Source organism: Thamnophis elegans, chromosome 16 (genome assembly GCF_009769535.1).
Source record: "Thamnophis elegans isolate rThaEle1 chromosome 16, rThaEle1.pri, whole genome shotgun sequence".
Taxonomy (NCBI): domain Eukaryota; kingdom Metazoa; phylum Chordata; class Lepidosauria; order Squamata; family Colubridae; genus Thamnophis; species Thamnophis elegans.
This window is the reverse complement of record NC_045556.1, coordinates 22,724,071-22,742,603: the sequence shown is the minus strand read 5'-3', so window position 1 is coordinate 22,742,603 and position 18,533 is coordinate 22,724,071. Positions and strand designations below refer to the sequence as shown.

Here is an 18,533-nt window from a genome sequence, read left to right as displayed (position 1 = left end):
GTGGGGTGAGGGAGGAGGGGGCAGGGAAGGAGAGGAGAGAGAAGAGGGGGGAGATGGAGAGGAGGGAGAGGAGGGGGCAAGGGAGAGGAGGAGGAAGGAGGAGAGGAAGGAGTGAGAGAGTGTGAGGTGGGGTGGGGTAGGAGAGGAGGGAGAGGAACAGGAGGGAGAGGAGGGGGCAAGGGAGATGAGGAGGGCAGAGGAGGAGGGAGAGAGGGTGTGGTGGGGTAAGGGAGGAGGGGGTGAGGGAGGAGCGGGTCAGGGAGGAGGGGGGAGAAGAACAGGAGGGAGAGGAGGGGCAAGGGAGAGGAGGAGGAAGGAGAGGAAGGAGGGGAGAGGAGGAGGAAGAGAGGTTGAGGAGGGGTGAGGGAGGAGGGGCAGGGGAGGAGAGAGAAAAGGTGGAGAGGGAGAGAAGGTGGCAGTCAGGCGCTGTTCCCACTGCGCTCCCCCTTTCCTCTGGCTCCCTGGACAGTGGGAGGGTCAGGGGAGCCCCCCCCTAGGTCGTCCACACTACTCCCAGGATTTTTGGCTCTGGCTTGACTCTCCCATTTATGCTCCGGGTGGTGGTGGAGGGGAGGGATCTTCCCAGATGGGAATTTGACGGATTGTTTGGTGAAGGGCACCATTGTTACTTTGTAAACCCCCCCCCCCCCCCAAAATAGGCGGCTGTATACAGTACAGGTAGTACCACTGTTTGCTTAGCTTGCCGGTACAACCTTTGCAGCATCCTCAGGGTAACATCATCAAAATTCCTCCACTTGGCAACTGACTCATATTTATGATGGTCACAGTGTCCTGGGGTCACGTGATCCCTTTTTTGCAACCTTCTGACAAGCCAAATTGGGGAAGCCAAATTCCCTTAATAACCACGTTACTAAGTTAAGAACTGCAGCAATTCACCTAACAACTATGGCAAGAAAAGTTGTAAAATGGAGGAAAAAACTCACTTAACAAATGTCTTGCTTAAGCACAGAACCGTTGGGCTCCATTGCGGTCATAAGTCGAGGGCTGCCTGTGTTGCATTCACCTAGATCGGAATTTCCCAAACTTGGAAACTTTTAAGACCTGTAGATTTCAACTCCCAGAATTCCCCATCCAGCTTCCCTTCATGGGGGAAGCTGGATTTGCTTAACAACTTATGTGATACACTTAACAACCGAGGCAAAAAGGCCAGGTGCCGTGGTGGGTGCTAGGGAGCATGGGGATTGAGGATGGCCTTTGTGGCGTTCGAGGCCTCGTTCCGGCCAGTGCTGGCCCTGAATTAGAGGCATAGAAAAGTGGCAGCAGATGGAGACCCCAGGCGGCCACTGGTGTGAAGGGCCAATTCAAGTCCTCTCCTCTCCAGCACCTATGGCCCCCGCCTGCCTGGGACTTCTGACTCTTCCTGCTTAACGACCTGCAAGGTTCTGGGGTTACGACAGCAAGCAGGACTGTGAGGATTGTGATCCCTAAATGATGCCGTCATGCCCATTGGGCTGTGATCACTGTGACAGAAACCCTGGTCCAATGACTGTCACAAGTCAAGGAGTAAATGCACTGCGGACAATTGTCTTTGCATTGTTTGTGAGAACAATGTGGTCTGTGAATCCAATCCCTCCACGGTTTTAATATTCTGCAAGGCTCTTAAGGTGGCTGTGTTCACACATTGCTTTAAGCCAGGTTGTTCTTTTTTTAAAAAAGGTTTTTTATTAGGTAAACATTAAAAACATTTGACATAGTGCAACATTTCTGGCATAAACGTTTCCATATAGTGATTAGATCTTACAATGATTACATTTTATATCCATTACATAAGTGCATGTAGTCAGTCAGATTACCCGTCCATTGATCCTTTCTTTTATACAATTACTAACTATACAAATACATATCCAATTCCTACCTATCCCACATTCTTAATACCATATTTTCCAATTCTTAACTTGTCTGTGTTTTTCTCTCCCGGCCTTTTCCCCTCATTTCTCACCATCATTTGTCCCAGATTTCGTGATATTCCGTCTCCCACTTGCCTTTGAGCTCCAGAGTCAGTCTGTCCATTTCTGTACATGTCAGTATCTTATTTATTATTTCTTCTTCCGATGGAGTCTCTTTTTATTTTTCAATTTTTGTGCAAAAACTAGTCTTGCCACCGTTAAAATATGCAGCATTAAATATAGTCCACCTTTTCCATATTTTTCTTTTGTGATCCCTAATAAAAATAATTCTGGGGCTCAACTCCATCCTTTGATTTAGCAACTCTTCCAAATACCTTCTAACCCAGGGGGTTCTTAACTATGGCTTTTTAATTCTGTTGCAATGGCACACTTGTTACACTAGCTGTCAAAAAGACAAGCTGTCTTGTGCACAGGTCAGTAATAGAAGCAATTGTGTCTAGTTCATTCAAGGTGTATTATCCAGCAGACAACATACTTTGCCACATGGCATACAACATACTGTGTGTTATATATGCAGAATTTTGTACTTATTTTGTCATGTTTATGTAGTGTCAATTGGAGGTAGAGACCCTTTCGAGAGTTGTATGCAACGGGATTTCATTTTAATGTATGCCAATTACATTCAAAGTGACCATAAAGTTATTCTAAGTCTTAAGCCTAAAGAACTACAACTCTCAAATGCCCCAGCCAACAGGGGGAGTGACCAGCAGTAAATCACTGGGCGTGTCCACATGGACAGGCAACTCAGTAGACGCTGCAGCACAAAAGCAGCAGAATCGTCAGAGAAGTGTCCTAAAAAATGCAACAAGATTTCATGCTCAAAGAAAACCCAGCTAGCAAAAAAAACCCCACAATATTAAAACTCAATTATTCTTACCTATTTCGTTGTATTTATATTGTACAATGACAATAAAGACTATACTATTTAATACATACAGCATAATATTAGACTAGAAAAACGTACAGAGATTTTTAAAAAACATTAATATTTAGGTTTAAAAACCTTACACTAGCAAACCCGACCAGAAAATAAACGCACAGAACGAACTGCCCAAAGTTCTAAGAAAGTTGTAGCGGCAACAGCAGCGCATGCGCACTCGGCGGCAGCAGAGCGGCCCATAAATACGAGGGCAGGGCAGGCCGGGAGTGGATACGCATGCGCAGAGGAGGAACGTCACCCACCGGAATATGAGCGTGGCAGAGATAGGAGATTTTTTATAGAGGTGACCTCTTCCTCATTCGGAACTTCTCTCACCTGATGGGACCTCTCAGCTGGGCTGGGCTGCCTTTTCACCCAAGCTATCTGGAATGGGGGGAAGGCGTTTGTATCTGAGGGTGGCATCTCCATGAAGGAGGCCCCTGCAGTAGTGAAGGGCAGCATTGTTTTTTCCTGGGTTGCAGCACCCGGGTTTGCTTTGTTTCACAGCAGGACTGAAGTTGCTTTCCCCCACTTTATCCATAACCTGGGGATTTCCTCGTGGCCTCCTTTCCATTGCAGCTATTTTTTTAATGCCGGCCAAAGGACCTAGACACAATCTAAACAAGCCTCTTTCTATTTTTTTTGCCCACCCGCTTTGCAGAATGTCAACCTTTTAAAACGCAGGCCTTCCAACTTGGCAACTTTAAGACTGGTGGACTATTTTGACTGGAGGATTCTGGGAGTTGAAGTCCACCAGTCTTAAAGTTGTGCCTGGAGGATTCTGGGAGTTGAAGTCCATCAGTCTTAAAGTTGCCAAGTTGGAAGACCTGCTTTTTAAAAGGTGTTTGAGCAGGAGAGAGAACGTGACCTCTCTCTACAGCTATGGAGATTCTCAGCCATCCAGGTTATGGTTTTCCCAAAGATACTTTTTCTTCACGAAGCAACTGGACTTTGCTTTTTCTTTTGAAGACGTTTCACTTCTCTTCCAAGAAGCTTCCTCAGCTCTGACTGGAAAGAGGGGGGGGGGAGGAAGCTTCCCGGGTGAGAAGCGAAACGTCTTCAAAGAAAAAAAAACTCCAGTTGCTTCTTGAGGGGGGGGGATAGCACCTTTGGCCGCTCTACATTTTTAAGTTTATGGTACCGCGGCTCCTCACGCGAGAGGACGCGAGATGCCCGCCTGCGATTCCCGCGCTCCCGCGGTTTTTTTCCTTCGCTCCGGAAGCGGAAGCGCAGCGCAGAAGGCGGGATCAACTGTGTCCGGAGCAGCCGGCGAAGGCGAAGCCGACTCTCTTGGTATGAAGGAGCGGGATGGCGGAGCCTTTCGGGAGGCAGCGGGATATTTGGGGTGCGGGTTGGATGGACATCCTCTGCGCTGGGAGGCTTCTCTCTCTGGCGCAGGAGGTTCATTTGGGAAGCCCCGGTTGTCCCGGTCAGTCCGTGGATGGGAGGCCACCAGGAGAGCCAACTCCAGGGCGACATTCTTTCCTGACGTGAGAGATTAAAACCCAATCCTTACGCTCACAATTCGAAAGACGAGTCTGGTTCAAAATTCAAAAGGTTTATTGCAAAGAAATGGAATAGAGGTTACCCAATGGCTTGAGTACAAGGAGCGCAAAAACACAGATTTCAAGCAATACTGTTGTCTCCAATTCGGGTCTGAGTTTGGTGCCGAAGCCGATGATGGACGCCAGACACGAGGTGCAGGTTTTCTGAATGCTTTTTATGGGAGGACTCCAAGGAAAAGGGTTCCTGGTCAAAAGGCCAAGAACAAAAGAACAAAGGATTAAGGGAGCTTTGCACATTTTCATTAAAGGAGAAGGCGGGACAAGGTGAAATAATAAGAACTTTCCTCTAATAAATATTTTAGCAATTTCTACAATTTGTTCTAATAGTCTATTGCTGTCCCATTGCTAATCCTTGGCTAATGAATGCCCCAGGAGTTATCTAATGCGCATTCCATTTGCTGCAGGTCACCTCCATTGCTAACGTTTAGCTGAGATCTGCAAATTGTCTAATTCTTGTTATTTTTTATCAGCTTTCCAGCTATCCATAATTGCAACAAGCTTTACACACGCATATTTCCTGTTGATAAGCATTCTTTGTTCTTGTGAGACAGACAGACAGACACCCCCTTCCCCATTACAGTCTTCCTGATTTACTTTCCAGTGTGTGCCATGATCTTGCTTTAGCAGCCAGCCCATCAGTACAATTTATACTTTTCTAATCATTACGCCCAACGCCTGAGAAGAAGCCCTCCCCACCTCCAAGGTCATTCTTTGAAGTTAATTCATCTTTCAAGAGGTCGGCCTGACTTTTCTTGCAGACCCCTTTAACTCATCTGTGTTCCAATCTCACTAACTAGTGTCCTTGTCTTCAGACTTGACTTTACTGTATTTCAATACCAAAGGAATTTTAGCAAGTCATCCTGTAGTGTCTTTACTGCTTACATTTGTGTTTAATTTACATTCAGGAAAAACAGCTCCAAGAGTCTCATACCTTCGTGTTACATTTTACACTTTTACATGAAAGAGTAATTTATTTTTATTTATTCATTTCCTTCACTGGCATAGTACTGTCTCCCATCTTTCCTGAGGGCAACACAAGGAGCAATGGGTGGAAACGAATCAAGGAGAGAAGCAACTTAAAGAACTAAGGAGAAATTTCCTAGACACCAGGCCCATATATATGTGGGGCACATGTGCAGAGGCAAAAAAACATTGGGCAAAAATTTGCATGTGTGGGAAAGGATGATACAGCAGCATATTGATTTAAAGCTGGAACTGTTTTTGTTGGGTATTTTACCAGAGAAATATGGTAAAAAAAGTGTATATTTAATTATTCACGTAATAGTTACAGCTAGAATTGTATTTGCACAAAATTGGAAAATGGAAAAAAATTCCCTCAGAGGGTGAGGTAATTAAAAAGAATATTAGACTGCAGAAATGAACAGATTAACATTGGCAATTAAAGAGAAGGAAGAACCAGAGTATTATAAGATATGGGGATGTTTTTATCAGTGGATAGAAAACGAATATAGACAAAAAGAAACAGAAAATTGAATAATTTGGAAAAGAATGCAGAATTATAGGGGAGGAGTTGAATTAAAAGGCAACTGAAATGTAAAGGTACATTTACAAAAATAGGATTGCCAACATGATCGCCAATGTCTGATGATAGATATGGCACAAGAAGAAAAATAGAACAGGTAAGTACCTGGCTAAACAGCACTAAGAGAGAGAAAGATCTTGGAGTCCTAGTGGACAATTGCTTAAATATGAGCCAGCTGTGTGCAGTCGCCGCCAAAAAAGTTAATACAATTCTTGTTTGTATAAACAGAGACATATAATCAAGATCACGTGAAGGGTTAATAACATTTAGCAATAAGGCCTTGCTAAGACCACCCTTGGAACACTGCATCCCATTTTTGTCGCCACAATATAAAAAAAGATGGTGAGACTACCAAGTGCAGAAAAATGCAATAAAAATGATTAGGGGACTGAAGGCTAAAGCAGGAAGAACAGTTGTAGGAATTGGGTATCGCTGAATTTTGAGATGTCATTTAGTTCTGCAAAGATTTCAGAATTCTGCTCTTCAGCTTTATATTTCCTCTTCCTCTTTTTATTGATATCTTCAGGTTTTAAGCGTTCTTGAGGCAACATGATAGATCCTGTTGAAAACAATTTGTTCGATCTTCCTGATTATGAAAACACCCACGATGAGACCTTTCAGCCCCTCCTCCCCCCAGACTCTCCAGGGGGGGCAGCTGAAGATGCCTTACTCAATGGAGGTAACTATTCTCTTGACAATTGAAATATCTGTTTATTTGTGGATAAGCCTTACAATATTCGTTGGGAGTTTCTCCAAAATATACATGCAGATAAATGGTCAATGCTAGTAATACCAGTTATTTTAGGAGGATTTCATTTTATATATAATTATATGCATGCAATGGGTGGAAACTAATCAAGGAGAGAAGCAACTTAGAACTGAGGAAAAATTTCCTGACAGTTAGAACAATTAATCAGTGGAACAGAAGTTGCCTCCAGAGGTTGTGAATGCCCCAACACTGGAAGTCTTTAAGAAGATGTTGGATAGCCATTTGTCTGAAACGGTATAGGGTTTCCTGCCCAGGCAGGGGGTTGGACTAGAAGACCTCCAAGGTCCCTTCCAACTCTGCTATTGTATTGTATATATCAGTGATGTGCAGGCAGGGGAGGCACAGCCTCACCACTGTCATGAAAAGAAAAAAAAATGTAAAAGGAAAAAGGCGAGAGCTGAGGTCAGGCTGAGCTAGTTGCTGCCTGAGCTTGCCTCACCGATTGCTCTGCTTAACTGTTTAAAAAAGCCTCTAAAAAGTGCCCTCTACTATGAGGCAGGAGAACTGTGTGCCTCTCCTACGTCAGGAATTTTTAGGCTTTTAACCCTTAAGTTAAGCACGCAGTTCTCCTGCCTCATAGTAGAGGGCGCTTGTTTGGGCGGGGCTTCTTCAGAAGAAACAAGGCAAGAGCAGAGTTGAAATCCTCTCGGAAACAGCTGGAAAAGGTACATGTGGGTCAGAGGGAGGGGGAGGAATTCAAACTTCATCCTCCTGGTGCAATTTTGTGTGTGTATGTGTATTTGAGAGAGAGTTTGTTTGAGTGAAGAGAGGGAAGTGGGTAGGAGAGGCAGGGAGGGCAGCCCGCCTTACCTGGCCAGAGGGGCATCACCTCCGGCTTCAGTCCAGCCTGCGGCACTTGCAGTTCCTCCAGGGAGTCCCAGACTCGGTGCTGGAGAACCGCCACGAGAGAGGCTGGTCAAGTTGCCCGAGCGGCGGCAGAGTTCCCTTTGTTCTTTTGGGAAGGTGTGGGGAGAGGCTTCCTCCGCTCCATCCACGCCCCACCTGCGCTGCCCTCGCCCGACAAGCACGCCCCGGATGCTGTGCAGCTCTGGCGGGCAGTGCGGTGGCTGAATCCTAGGGTGGAAGGCAGCAGGAAGGCCAGGCCGGACCCTTCACAGGGTGGCCGGCTTCCCCCGAGCCGGACTGACCTTGGTTGAGCATGAGCATGCCTGGCTGTGGAATTCTGGGAGTTAAAGTCCACAAGTCTAAAAAAATTGCTGCCTCATCAGCCATAAACCTCACCGCACGTGACCTTTATGTATGTGTCTGTGTGTGTGTATGTATTTTATATATATACATACATACATACATACATACATACATACATACATATATATATATATATATATATATATATTATTTGTGCTGATAAATAAATAAAGGGAGACTAGTATAGATCTATTTCAAGCTATTTAGCTCTCATCAGTATGGCTAGCTGATGAGAGCTAAATAGCTTGAAATAGATCTATACTAGTCTCCCTTTATTATTTATCAGCACAAATTAAAAAAAACACAAATATAACAAAGGCAACAGTAAAAATATTGGGTTTCTGTCGTGATGGACTCTTGTGACGAGCCGAAGGACAGATGATGGAAGCAGTTAGCTTCCTCCCATAATTGGGGCTTACCAGGGGTTGTAAAAAATCCTATATATATATATATATATATATATATATATATATATATATATATATATGTATATGTATATGTATATGTATATGTATTTGTATATGTATATGTATATGTATATGTATATATGCTGCACATGGCAGAGCTGTGGCAAAAACTTGAACTAGTGTACATATTTTCTATCTGGCTGAAAAAGTCACATGTAATTAAAAATAATTTAAAAGGGTTGTCTAGAGTCACTGAAACGGAGTGGGCAGCCATATACATTTTCTAAAAAAAAACAAAAGGAACAACAAAATATCAATATATCATAACTTAGATGGTGTAGCGATACTGGCTAGAAACCAGGAGGTTATGAGTTCCAGTCCTCCCTTGGGCACAAAGCGATCTGAGTGATTTGGGGCCAGTCACGTCCTCTCAGCTCTAGGAAGGAGGCAATGGCAAACCACTTGTGGAAAACCTTACCAACAACTTGTCCAGGCAGTCTCTGAGAATCAATGAAAGGGAAGTAAAAATTTAAAACGACCTATCTCTGATGCTGGGGTCAGTAGAACCTGTGGCATTTCTAGCTATGTTGTTTGGTTGGTCTTGAAGAACCCAATTTTGCCAGGATTGTCAGACAGTGGCTCCTTGGCATTCATTTATGTAAGCTTGTTCATCAGTGATGCTATTTCTCACCTTGTCCTCTTGGGTTGTTGTTTTTTTGCGTTCGATTTTTCCCCACAGGCTTTCCCAATGACCCTTCAGTTATCATTATGTGGCCAAAACATTTAAACAGAACCAGCAGCTCTGGCTTAGCGTTTTGCCATTAATCGGGGAAGGGAGGGGGGAACAAATGAGCAATTTGCTGTAATACCTTTATGATGGGAAATTGGGAGGCGGGGATTTGACAGTTGAGGAAGAACAGAGCCGTTTGGAATCTGTGTTGTGTGGGCACACTGACCTCTTCAAGGCCGTTTGTCCCGAGAGTGGAATTTTACCAGCCCAAACACCTCAGCTTTAGTTCTGTATTGGCGCTCAGGAATTTTAGATTCTGCTTGACTCTCCTGCAATCTTAGTAAAAGTGCCTTTTCACTTCAAATGGAGTGGAGAGTTTTACTTCCCTAAGGGATCAGACTCGGATAGGTCTGACATGAACTTTTCTTTCATTTAGCAGTCTAATTGTACTTCATCTAGAATTATTTGGTTCTGAGGGGTCCAAGGAATTCTCATGATTTTTTCCCCACCATATTGCAAAGGCCTTTTTCTTCATTTAGCTGCTCCTAAGGTTAAGCTTTTCCAGCCTTCTCCTATATGGACTTGATAGGGCATGTTCATATAAGAGCTGTAGAGGCACAGTGGTTAGAATGCAGGACTGCAGGCTACTTCTGTTGACTGCCAGCAGTTCGATCCTGACCAGCTCAAAATTGACTCATCTTTCCGAGGTTGGTATAATTAGGAAGCAGATTGTTAGGGCCTACAGGCTGACTCTGTAAACCACTTAGAGAGGGATGTAAAGCTCTGTGAAGTGGTATATAAGTAAGTGCTATTGCTAAATGCTATTCTTGTTGGCAAGAATAGCCTCTCTTCATTTTAATATTTACTCAAGTAATATCTGTTGTGCCTATAGGAACCATATTTGCACATTTTGAGCCTGGGTAGATAAAAGTCATGCCTTATCTTCAACACCATTTCTGCCCACTTGCAGTAGATTGGCCCTTGCTAGTAATACTGTCTCTTTTAATATTGGCTATCCTGTTATCTTTGGCATTCTCTTCTTGGTTGTACACATATTTTAGCTAGATGTATTTCCTAATATGAATAATTCATGACGAAAATCCTATAGGTACAATTTGTGTTCCTATTTTTAGAATTAGATTTTATTTCATTCACCAGATCCAGAGGGAAATCAGTTGACACAAAGCAAGGATTCTTCTGTGACCACAAGAAAAGCTGTTAAAAGAACAATACCCAGATTAGATGCTCAAAGGTATGTAGTCATTTTTTACTCCCTGTATGATGCTATCCTATTTTTATATGTATGCATGTAAAAATATGTACATACATACAATATATGTATGTATGTATGTATGTATATATGTATATGTATGCATATGTATGTATATATGCTACACAAGCCTCAATTTTGCTGTTTTGAAAATGGTTTTCAGGCCAAACTCCTGGAACAGAGATGATAGGCTATTTTTTTTCTCGGTTGACCTGTTCGTTGTCCTCCCAAAGTTATGAGAAACATCTTTTGTTGTTGAGTATTGGGAAGCCCCTCAGCTGCCTGTAATTTCCGCTAGAGACACATGGGCTCACTCCTTGACATTTAGCTATGGGATTGCCCTGACTTGCTTCATGGATTTTTCTTAAGTGCCTGTGATCTTAACACCTGGTTTCTACAGATAGTCCTTGACTTACAACCATTCATTTAGTGGCCGTTCAAAGTTACAACAGCACTGAAAAAAGTGACATGACCATTTTTCATACGACTATTGTAGCATCCCTTTAGTCACGTGATCAAAATTCAGACACTTGTAAATGACTCATATTTATGACGGTTGCAGACTCCTGGGGTCATATAATCTCCTTTTGTAAGTCTTCTGATAATCAAAGTCAATGAGGAAGCCAGATCCACTTAACAACCGTGTTACTAACTTAAGAACTGCAGAGATTCACTTAACAACTGTGGCAAGAAAGGTGGTAAAAATGGAGCAAAACTCACTTAACAACTATCTCACTTAGCAACAGAAACATTGGGCTCAATCGTGATCGTAAATAGAGGATAGCTGTATTTTGTAAAAAAAAAAGTCAAGACTGACTGATTTCAATTTTTGTGTAAAATGTGTTGATTTGGGAATTATGTGTTGCAAAATGTACTGTTCCTTTATGAACCCTGCTGGGCCTCCAGAGGGGGGTTGTGGGAAGGTGATTAAAGGACTTGGAAAGTAAATCCTGCAACAAAGCCTGTTGGCTGGACAAGGACTAAGACTCATAAAGGGTTGACTTTCTCTTTCAAGATCTTGGATGATGGAGAACCTATTTATGATATTTCCCAAGTAACTGGAGACCCTTCTAATGTTTGCAGATTGATTTCAGAGCGCGGACTTCCAGCTTTGTGCAATTTGTTCGACAATGTAACGTTCAAAGGTAAAGGTCACGAGGTAAGAAATTGGTGGATTTTTGTAGTTGTTGTATCCATATATAGTCTAAAATATGTCAAAGTTGTAATGTCTTTGATATACTGGCTGAAATTTCCAGAGCTTCCATGCCAGCCTGATTATTTTAAGTATTTTTTGTTTGATTTTATACTTCTGCAACTGTTGAGGCTCCATCTCTGCAGACAAAATAATTATTCAAATAAAGATATTCTGGATAATAATGAAATGACAGACATATTACAGGTAGTCCTTGACTTATGGTCACAATTGAGCCCCAAATTTCTGTTGCTAAGTGAGACATTAGTTAAGTGAGTTTTACCCCATTTTACAACCTTTCTTGCCACAGTTGTTAAGTGAATCCAGCAGTTGTTAACTTAGTAATTCAGCTGTTGAGTGAATCTGGCTTCCTCCTGGACTTCCCTTGTCAGAAAGTTGGAAAAGGGGATTGCATGATTCTCCGGGACACTGCAGCCGTCATAAATATGAGTCAGTTGTCAAACATCCGAATGTAAATCAGATGACCATGGAGATGATGCAACGGTCATAAGTGTGAAAACTGGTCATAAGTCACTTTACAGTGCTGTTATGCCTTCAAGTCATCACTAAATGAACTGTTGTAAGTTGAGGACTACCTGAATGCAGTCTCAAGACACAACAATCTGAATACAACATCTTAAAAACAGAAACCAAAAAAAGGAGAAGTGCATTCTAATATTAAGATGTGGGGTTCTAAAAGTTCTTTTCTGAATGCTCTTGCGGCATTTAACCTGTTTATAAGGCTATTAAATGGTCAGATGGTGTGGTGCTAACAGGGAGAGGCCAGGAGAGGCTAAAATGCTGCATTTTCTTCATATACTTGAGGGGCTGCCCCAAAGAAAGAGGAGGTCAACTTATTTTCCAAAGCACCAGAAGGCAGGACAAGAAACAATGGTTGGAAACTAACCACAGAGAGAAGCAATCTGGAATTAAGGCGAAACTTCCTAACAGAGAGGACAGTTAACCAATGGAACAGCTTACCTCTAGAAATTGTGGGTGCTCCATCACTGGAAGTTTATATTTAAAAAAAGACTGGAGAGCAGCTTGTCTGAGATGGTATAGGTTCTCCTGTTTGAGCAGAGGGCTGGACTAGAAGACCTCCAAGGTCCCTTCCAGCTCATTCATTCTATTCTACTTCAAATGCCTAATGCAGAAATAATTATTGCCATCGATGTAAAAGAGCCAGTCCAATTCAGATGGAAAGCCAAGGTGTTTCTAGCATCTCAAATTTCTGCTAAGGAGGAAAAAAAAGCTCACAAGGACAGTGAATGTAGGTGTAGTATAAACATCACATACTGTAGCAACCGGTTTGTCCAGGCCTGGGAATGGGAGTGTCTGTGTGTGAGTTCCCCTGCCGCTTTGGTGGCCCAGTTCCGAATGGCTCACGGCTCAGCAGTGGCCACTGCCCGACGGTTGGGAGCCCTGCTTTACGTGATACATATAAAGAAGGTTTCACCAAATCCTTTGAATTAAACAACAAAATAAACCCTAGTGACAGACAGGTCTCATTTATTTATTTAAAAAACATGTCTCGTATAGCAACAGCATTTAGACTACTTGACTAAATATTAAAATGAAGAGGGACCATTTTTGCCAACAAGAATAGCCCTTAGATTTATATACCGCTTCGCAGTGCTTCACAGACCACTCTAAGCCGTTTACAGAGTTGGCCTCTTGCCTCCAACAATTTGGGTCCTTGTTTTACCCACCTCGGAAGGACACAGCTTATCTAATGATCCCAGGGCCCTCAAAGAGACAGTAAGAAGAAAAATCAAAAGAAAACAACCCTTCCCATCAGTTGCCAGCTCAGACCAACAGCCTCCAAACTGAATGCCATCCTAGCTTAATGCTCTTCGTGGCCTTTGGGAAGACTTAAAAGGGAGGGGTCCCTCCAGTTTCCTGTTGCTATGCTGGTCAAAAGTATTCTCCTTTGTTTAGGCAGCCGACCTGAAGACGCTTATAAGGCACATGGAACATTGGGCCCACCGCCTCTTCCCCCAACTTCAGTTTGAAAACGTTGTGGAGACAATAGAGAGCTTGGGAAATAAAAAACCTGTTCAGGTGAGTGTTAACAGGATTAGTTGGGGGGTGCGGATAAAACAAGGGAAAGCTTACACCTCTTGACCTGGGATAAACAGCATTACCTTTGCCCCTCTAGGCGTCCTTAAAGAGAATTCGACTTGATCTCCCTCTTTCGAACGAAGACTTCAGAAATCATGAAGGCATGTATGGCTTTAAAACATTTGCACTCGATTCTTTTCGTTTGAATTGATCAAACGTAAATGCCCCTGAGAAAAAACAATAAAATAATAAATAATAATGGTCTAGGATTTTTAGTCTTTAGTTATTCGAAATTATTAATCCTCAGTTAAAATTAACGAGAATTTATACTGAGGAACTTATGTTAATCATGTAGCATAGTTAGACCTCTCAGGCGAAGCTCTCCCCTTACCATCAGGAGGCTGCAAGTTCAATCCTAGGTAGAGGCAGATATTTCTCTCCTTGGGCACTACGAGAATATATCTGCTGAACAAAACTCCACTTTGGGACAGGAAGGGCATCTGGCCATTAAAACACCCAGCTCTATTCAGTTGCCCAGACTCCACCCAGCAAGGGATTATGGGGTCATTAAAAGAAGAGGATAGGTAGACCTCAACTTATGAACACGGATTTCTGTGGCTAAGCAATTCAGGAGTTAAATGAGATGCACCTGATTTTATGACCTTTTTTTTTTTTTTTGCCATGGTGGTTAAGTGAATCATGGGCATTAAGCAAATCCAGCTTCTCCTGTTGATTTTGCTTGCCGGAAGCCAGTTGGGATGGTCCCGAATGGCCCATCACATGACTGAGACCCTGCAGTTGCTATAAATACACGCCAGTTGCCAAGTGTCCAAAATTTGATCACGTGACTATTGGGCATGCTGCAACCGTTGTAAGTGCGGGGATCGGTCAGAAGTCACTTTTTCAGTGCCATTGTAACTTTGAACAAGCAAATGGTTGTAAGTTGAGGATTGCCTATAGTTTCTATTGAGTAAGCCTAGAAAATAAAACACCTGTGTGTGTTTGTTAATGAATGTTTTGATGAGTAAGAGCAAAACCATCCCAATTCCACTATAGCCTAACCAGACGCTTTCCATATAAATTGGAGTCACTTTTCCCAAGAATCCCAGCTATCATATTTTGGTTAAGAATCCTCTACTTCTTTCTTCATAAGGACTACAGGTAGTCCTCGACTTACAAACATAATTGAACCCCAAATTCCTGTTGCTAAACGAATCATTTGTTAAGTAAGTTTTGTCCCATTTTATGACCTTTCTTGCCTTCTTGTTTGAGTCACTTGTTGAGTAAATCACTGCAGTTTTTAAATTATTAACACGGTTGTTAAGTGAATGTGGCTAGGTCAGGAGTGGGCAATTAACTTGAGTCAGGGTCGTAAAATGCTCATGTCTGTAATAGGTAGAAATATTGGAAATCGTTAGGACAGTGGTGAATTTCATTAAATTTATTTGAATGGGTTAAGAATGACTTTGAGAGTATATGTTAAGAGACAAACTGGAATTGGGAAGAAATTCAGTTACTGATTTCCAAACAATTGAAAGCCAGGGAAAACTGTTCAGACTGTTATAAGGAGTTGTTTTACTCTCTTTCTTCAAAACATGTGGCTGTGATAAATTATCGGTTGTACTTGTAAGCAATACAATACATCCCCAGGCAGCCACACACATTAATGCAATGGTTCCTGCCGACAGTGTCTGTCTAGTTATCAGATTTCTGTGCGATGGTTCCATACATTTATTTATGAAAGGATCGGGTTGCAAGGAAAGAAAAACGATGTCAGTGCTTGCTTTGGTATGAATTCCAAAGATTACCATATTTTTCGGACTATAAGATGCTCTGAAGTATAAGACACATCAAGCTTTTGGGGAGGGGAAATAATCTGCCTCTGCCTCCCAGCAATTTGCAGCAAACAGCGTGGTCAGCTTCAGCACAGCCTGATTTAGCACAAGCAGCTGATTGGTGGTTGGATCTGCCTCCCGGAATTCCTCCCAATCAGCTGTTCTAGGCTGCGGGGATTGTTGTCACCCATCGGCGCCTGGAACAGGTTAAAAATGGGATGCGTGGAGGCTGAAAAAGGGGCATGACCAAGCTGTTTGCTGTTTGCTGCAAGGAGGCAAATTGCTGGGAGGCAGAGGCTGAAGGGTGGGGACAAGTAGGTGGGCGGGGCTTTGGCAACATTTGCTGTATAAGATGCAGACATTTCCACCCACTTTTTGTGTGTGTGTATGTGTGGGGGGAGTGCTTCTTATACTCTGAAAAATACGGTATGTAAATAGTTTTACAACTAGGTTTCTTTATTGTATGGCCACTCCAAAGTTGCTTAGAGAAGTGGGCAACCATGCAGATCGAACAATAAATTAAAAAATGAACATATCCTGAAAAGAGGGCATATTGATTTGGGCGTTTCTAGCAATGAGATATGGCTTAAGGGTGAAGTGATCCCTGGAGGACTTTTTTTGAAGCAATCCAGCTTAACTGAGTCCCCTTAGGGAAAAGGGCGGCATACAAATAAAGTATAAATGAAATGAAATAAATAACTGTCAAGGTTGCCTGGATGAGGGGTCTCCAACCTTGCAACTTTAAGACTTATGGACTTCCACTCCCAGAGTTCCTCAGCCAGCTTTGGGAGTTGAAGTCCACAAGTCTTAAAGTTGCCAAGGTTGGAGACCCCGGGTCTAGATCAATGATTCTCAATCATAACAACTTTATGCTGTGTGGACTTCAACTCCCAGTTGGCTGGGGAATTGTGGGAGTTGAAGTCCACACAGCTTCAAGTTGTTACGATTGAGAAATACTGGCCTTGCTGATAATTGATGAATAGTGATACTCTTCCATCTAAAACAGGTGAAGATGAGACCAACAGACTAAGCCCAGCCACCGAGGAACCAGCTTTCCTTCCCGAAACGCAGAATACCCCCAAAGAATCTGGTTCTCCATCTTTAAGTCCTGCCCTGACCGAGGAGCAACAGCAGAGAATTGAAAGGAACAGACGAAGAGCCCTTGAAAGAAGACAAGCCAAAAACCAGCTCAGTCAATCTCAGAGTGATGGTGAGCTCTAAGTATCCACTGTGAAAGACCGAGGCATTTTGGGGACACCAGAATGCTCAGGTTCCTGCTCAAAAGTCACAATTTTAAACCTAGAGAGGCTCCTCTTTCCATCCCCCAAAAGCTGCTTTCCTGAAAGCCAAAGAGTAAATAGTAATTTTAATATTATTATTAAATAATTTAAATAAGTAGAACTTTGAACACAATGGCTGGAGGGAATTTTCATGTTTGTGTTGCTAGAATTCACCACTTCAGGCTGTGGTTGAAAGTTGACGCTTCTCATTTAATTTGATTTTTGAAAAAGGGCACCCAATCTCTGTTTAATGGTGATAATTGAGAGTAACAACTAGTGAAAAAAATGCAGGCATCTTAATCCGCATTGTTGGGAGACATAGATTCATGTTGGTCAATTGTAGTATGGGTTTAAATGGGGGGGGGTGGACAGCTGTGGCCCCTTAACAGCCTGTGGACTTCAACTCCCAGAATTCCAGAGCCAACCTTGCTGTGGTTTATTAAGGCAGCCCTCTTTTTTTCTGAGAAAATCAGTTTACAACGGTATTTCTCAACTCCTGGCAAAAATGCAGGAAGGCTACCCCAAACTGCCAGGGCTGTAAACCAGTGTTCACCCGATACAGCCATCCCAGCTGTTGGGTGCACCGCTCCAAGAATTGTTTTCAATATGGCAGAAGAGGAAATTTACTACATACATAAGTAATTAACTATATTGAAAGTTTTTCTTCTGTTAAATTGTGTCCAATTTTCAGAGATCAGTTTTCTTGGCAAGGCTTTTCGGAAGTAGTTTGCCATTGCCCCCTTCCTAGGGCTGAGGGAGAGTGCCTGGCCTAGAGCCACCCAAATGGCCTTGCACCTAAGGTGGGACTAGATCTCCTGGTTTCTAATCCATTACCTTTCCCACTACACCAAATGGGTCATCTTGAAATTTTACTTGGGCTTCATCCCGTGTAGTTTTGGCCCCAAACTTTTCTCCGAGTCCTTCCCGGGCACTGGGACTTCTAGCCACCCAACGGATGAAGCTGGGAACAGAGAAACACCTCAAGGTTTCTTATATTCTGTGTTATTTAAACAGTGCAAGATTCTGTTTTGAGAACTCTGGCAGAGCCTGATAGGATTTGGTTATAGTCTTCCATGGAAATCTATAATGACCAGTATGTGCCTATCAGTATGTGCATTGGTTTTTTTTTTAAATCAAGTATTTCCTGCAAGTTGATCCCTGAGTGATAATTATTTCCCATTTTCTACTTAAGAGAATTTTTTCACTTCATAAAACTCATGAAGCAATTGACCAGCTGGAAAACTCTGCCATGGTAATTATGTATGTTAGAGGAAAAGAGCTGATGCACAAATCATGATTTTAAAGCCAACTTTTTTTGTTTCCTTTAGAGTTGCCTACAAATGAAGAATACGGCACCCTTACAGCTCAGGAGGAGGACGAGGTCTGCATAGACCAAGCTGGTGTTCCTTTTCAAGCTACCGAGGACACGCGAAGTAGTACAGAGCAAGTGACTTTTTAGTTGTGTGGAATGGGAATTTCAGCATAGTTTTGTTTTTACTGCAATTTTAGATGTCAGGGCTGGTTAATTTGGCAGCTACTATAATTTTTAGTGTTTTCTGTTATGCCAACGTTTTAAAGAAGTGTTTTCATTTCAGCGGAAGAACATTTTAAGCTTTAAAGCAACATTTGTACAGCAAACGTTAATGAAAACTATACATAAAAGTCAAATGATGCTATATTTCTACAATTTAAATCTTTTATAACTTTCCCATTGTGAAATATTTGTAATTGCCCATATTTTATACTAGAAATGAAAATAATAAATCTTGGAAACCAGAACTAATATATAAGTTTCAACCTGAAAAAAATATATTCTAATGCCGTA

General features: G+C 42.4%; 1 protein-coding gene and 1 non-coding gene across 3 annotated transcripts; both read left to right on the top strand.

The window, feature by feature from the left end:
• Positions 1-4,040: 4,040 nt before the first annotated feature.
• TIPIN (TIMELESS interacting protein) lies at positions 4,041-18,487 on the top strand. 2 transcript variants are annotated; one of them, XM_032233573.1, is made up of 8 exons: positions 4,041-4,140; positions 6,482-6,634; positions 10,229-10,322; positions 11,424-11,499; positions 13,471-13,593; positions 13,691-13,754; positions 16,435-16,638; positions 18,037-18,487. In XM_032233573.1, the coding sequence occupies exons 2-8, from the start codon at positions 6,505-6,507 to the stop codon at positions 18,165-18,167; spliced, it is 822 nt and encodes a 273-aa protein (XP_032089464.1). In that variant the 5' UTR covers positions 4,041-4,140; positions 6,482-6,504; the 3' UTR covers positions 18,168-18,487. The 2 variants fall into 2 exon arrangements, with proteins under 2 accessions (XP_032089464.1, XP_032089465.1); XM_032233574.1 differs by lacking the exon at positions 4,041-4,140 and adding an exon at positions 4,157-4,676.
• Positions 15,191-15,325, top strand: LOC116519730. Its single transcript, XR_004256680.1, has one exon.
• Positions 18,488-18,533: the final 46 nt, after the last annotated feature.

Coding starts and splice junctions, on each gene's coding strand:
- TIPIN (XM_032233573.1), top strand. CDS start 6,505: ATGATAGATCCTGTTGAAAACAATTTGTTCGATCTTCCTGATTATGAA. Junction 11,500..13,470: donor TCAAAGGTAAAGGTCACGAG/GTAAGAAATTGG, acceptor TCCTTTGTTTAG/GCAGCCGACCTGAAGACGCT. Junction 13,594..13,690: donor GAAATAAAAAACCTGTTCAG/GTGAGTGTTAAC, acceptor TTGCCCCTCTAG/GCGTCCTTAAAGAGAATTCG.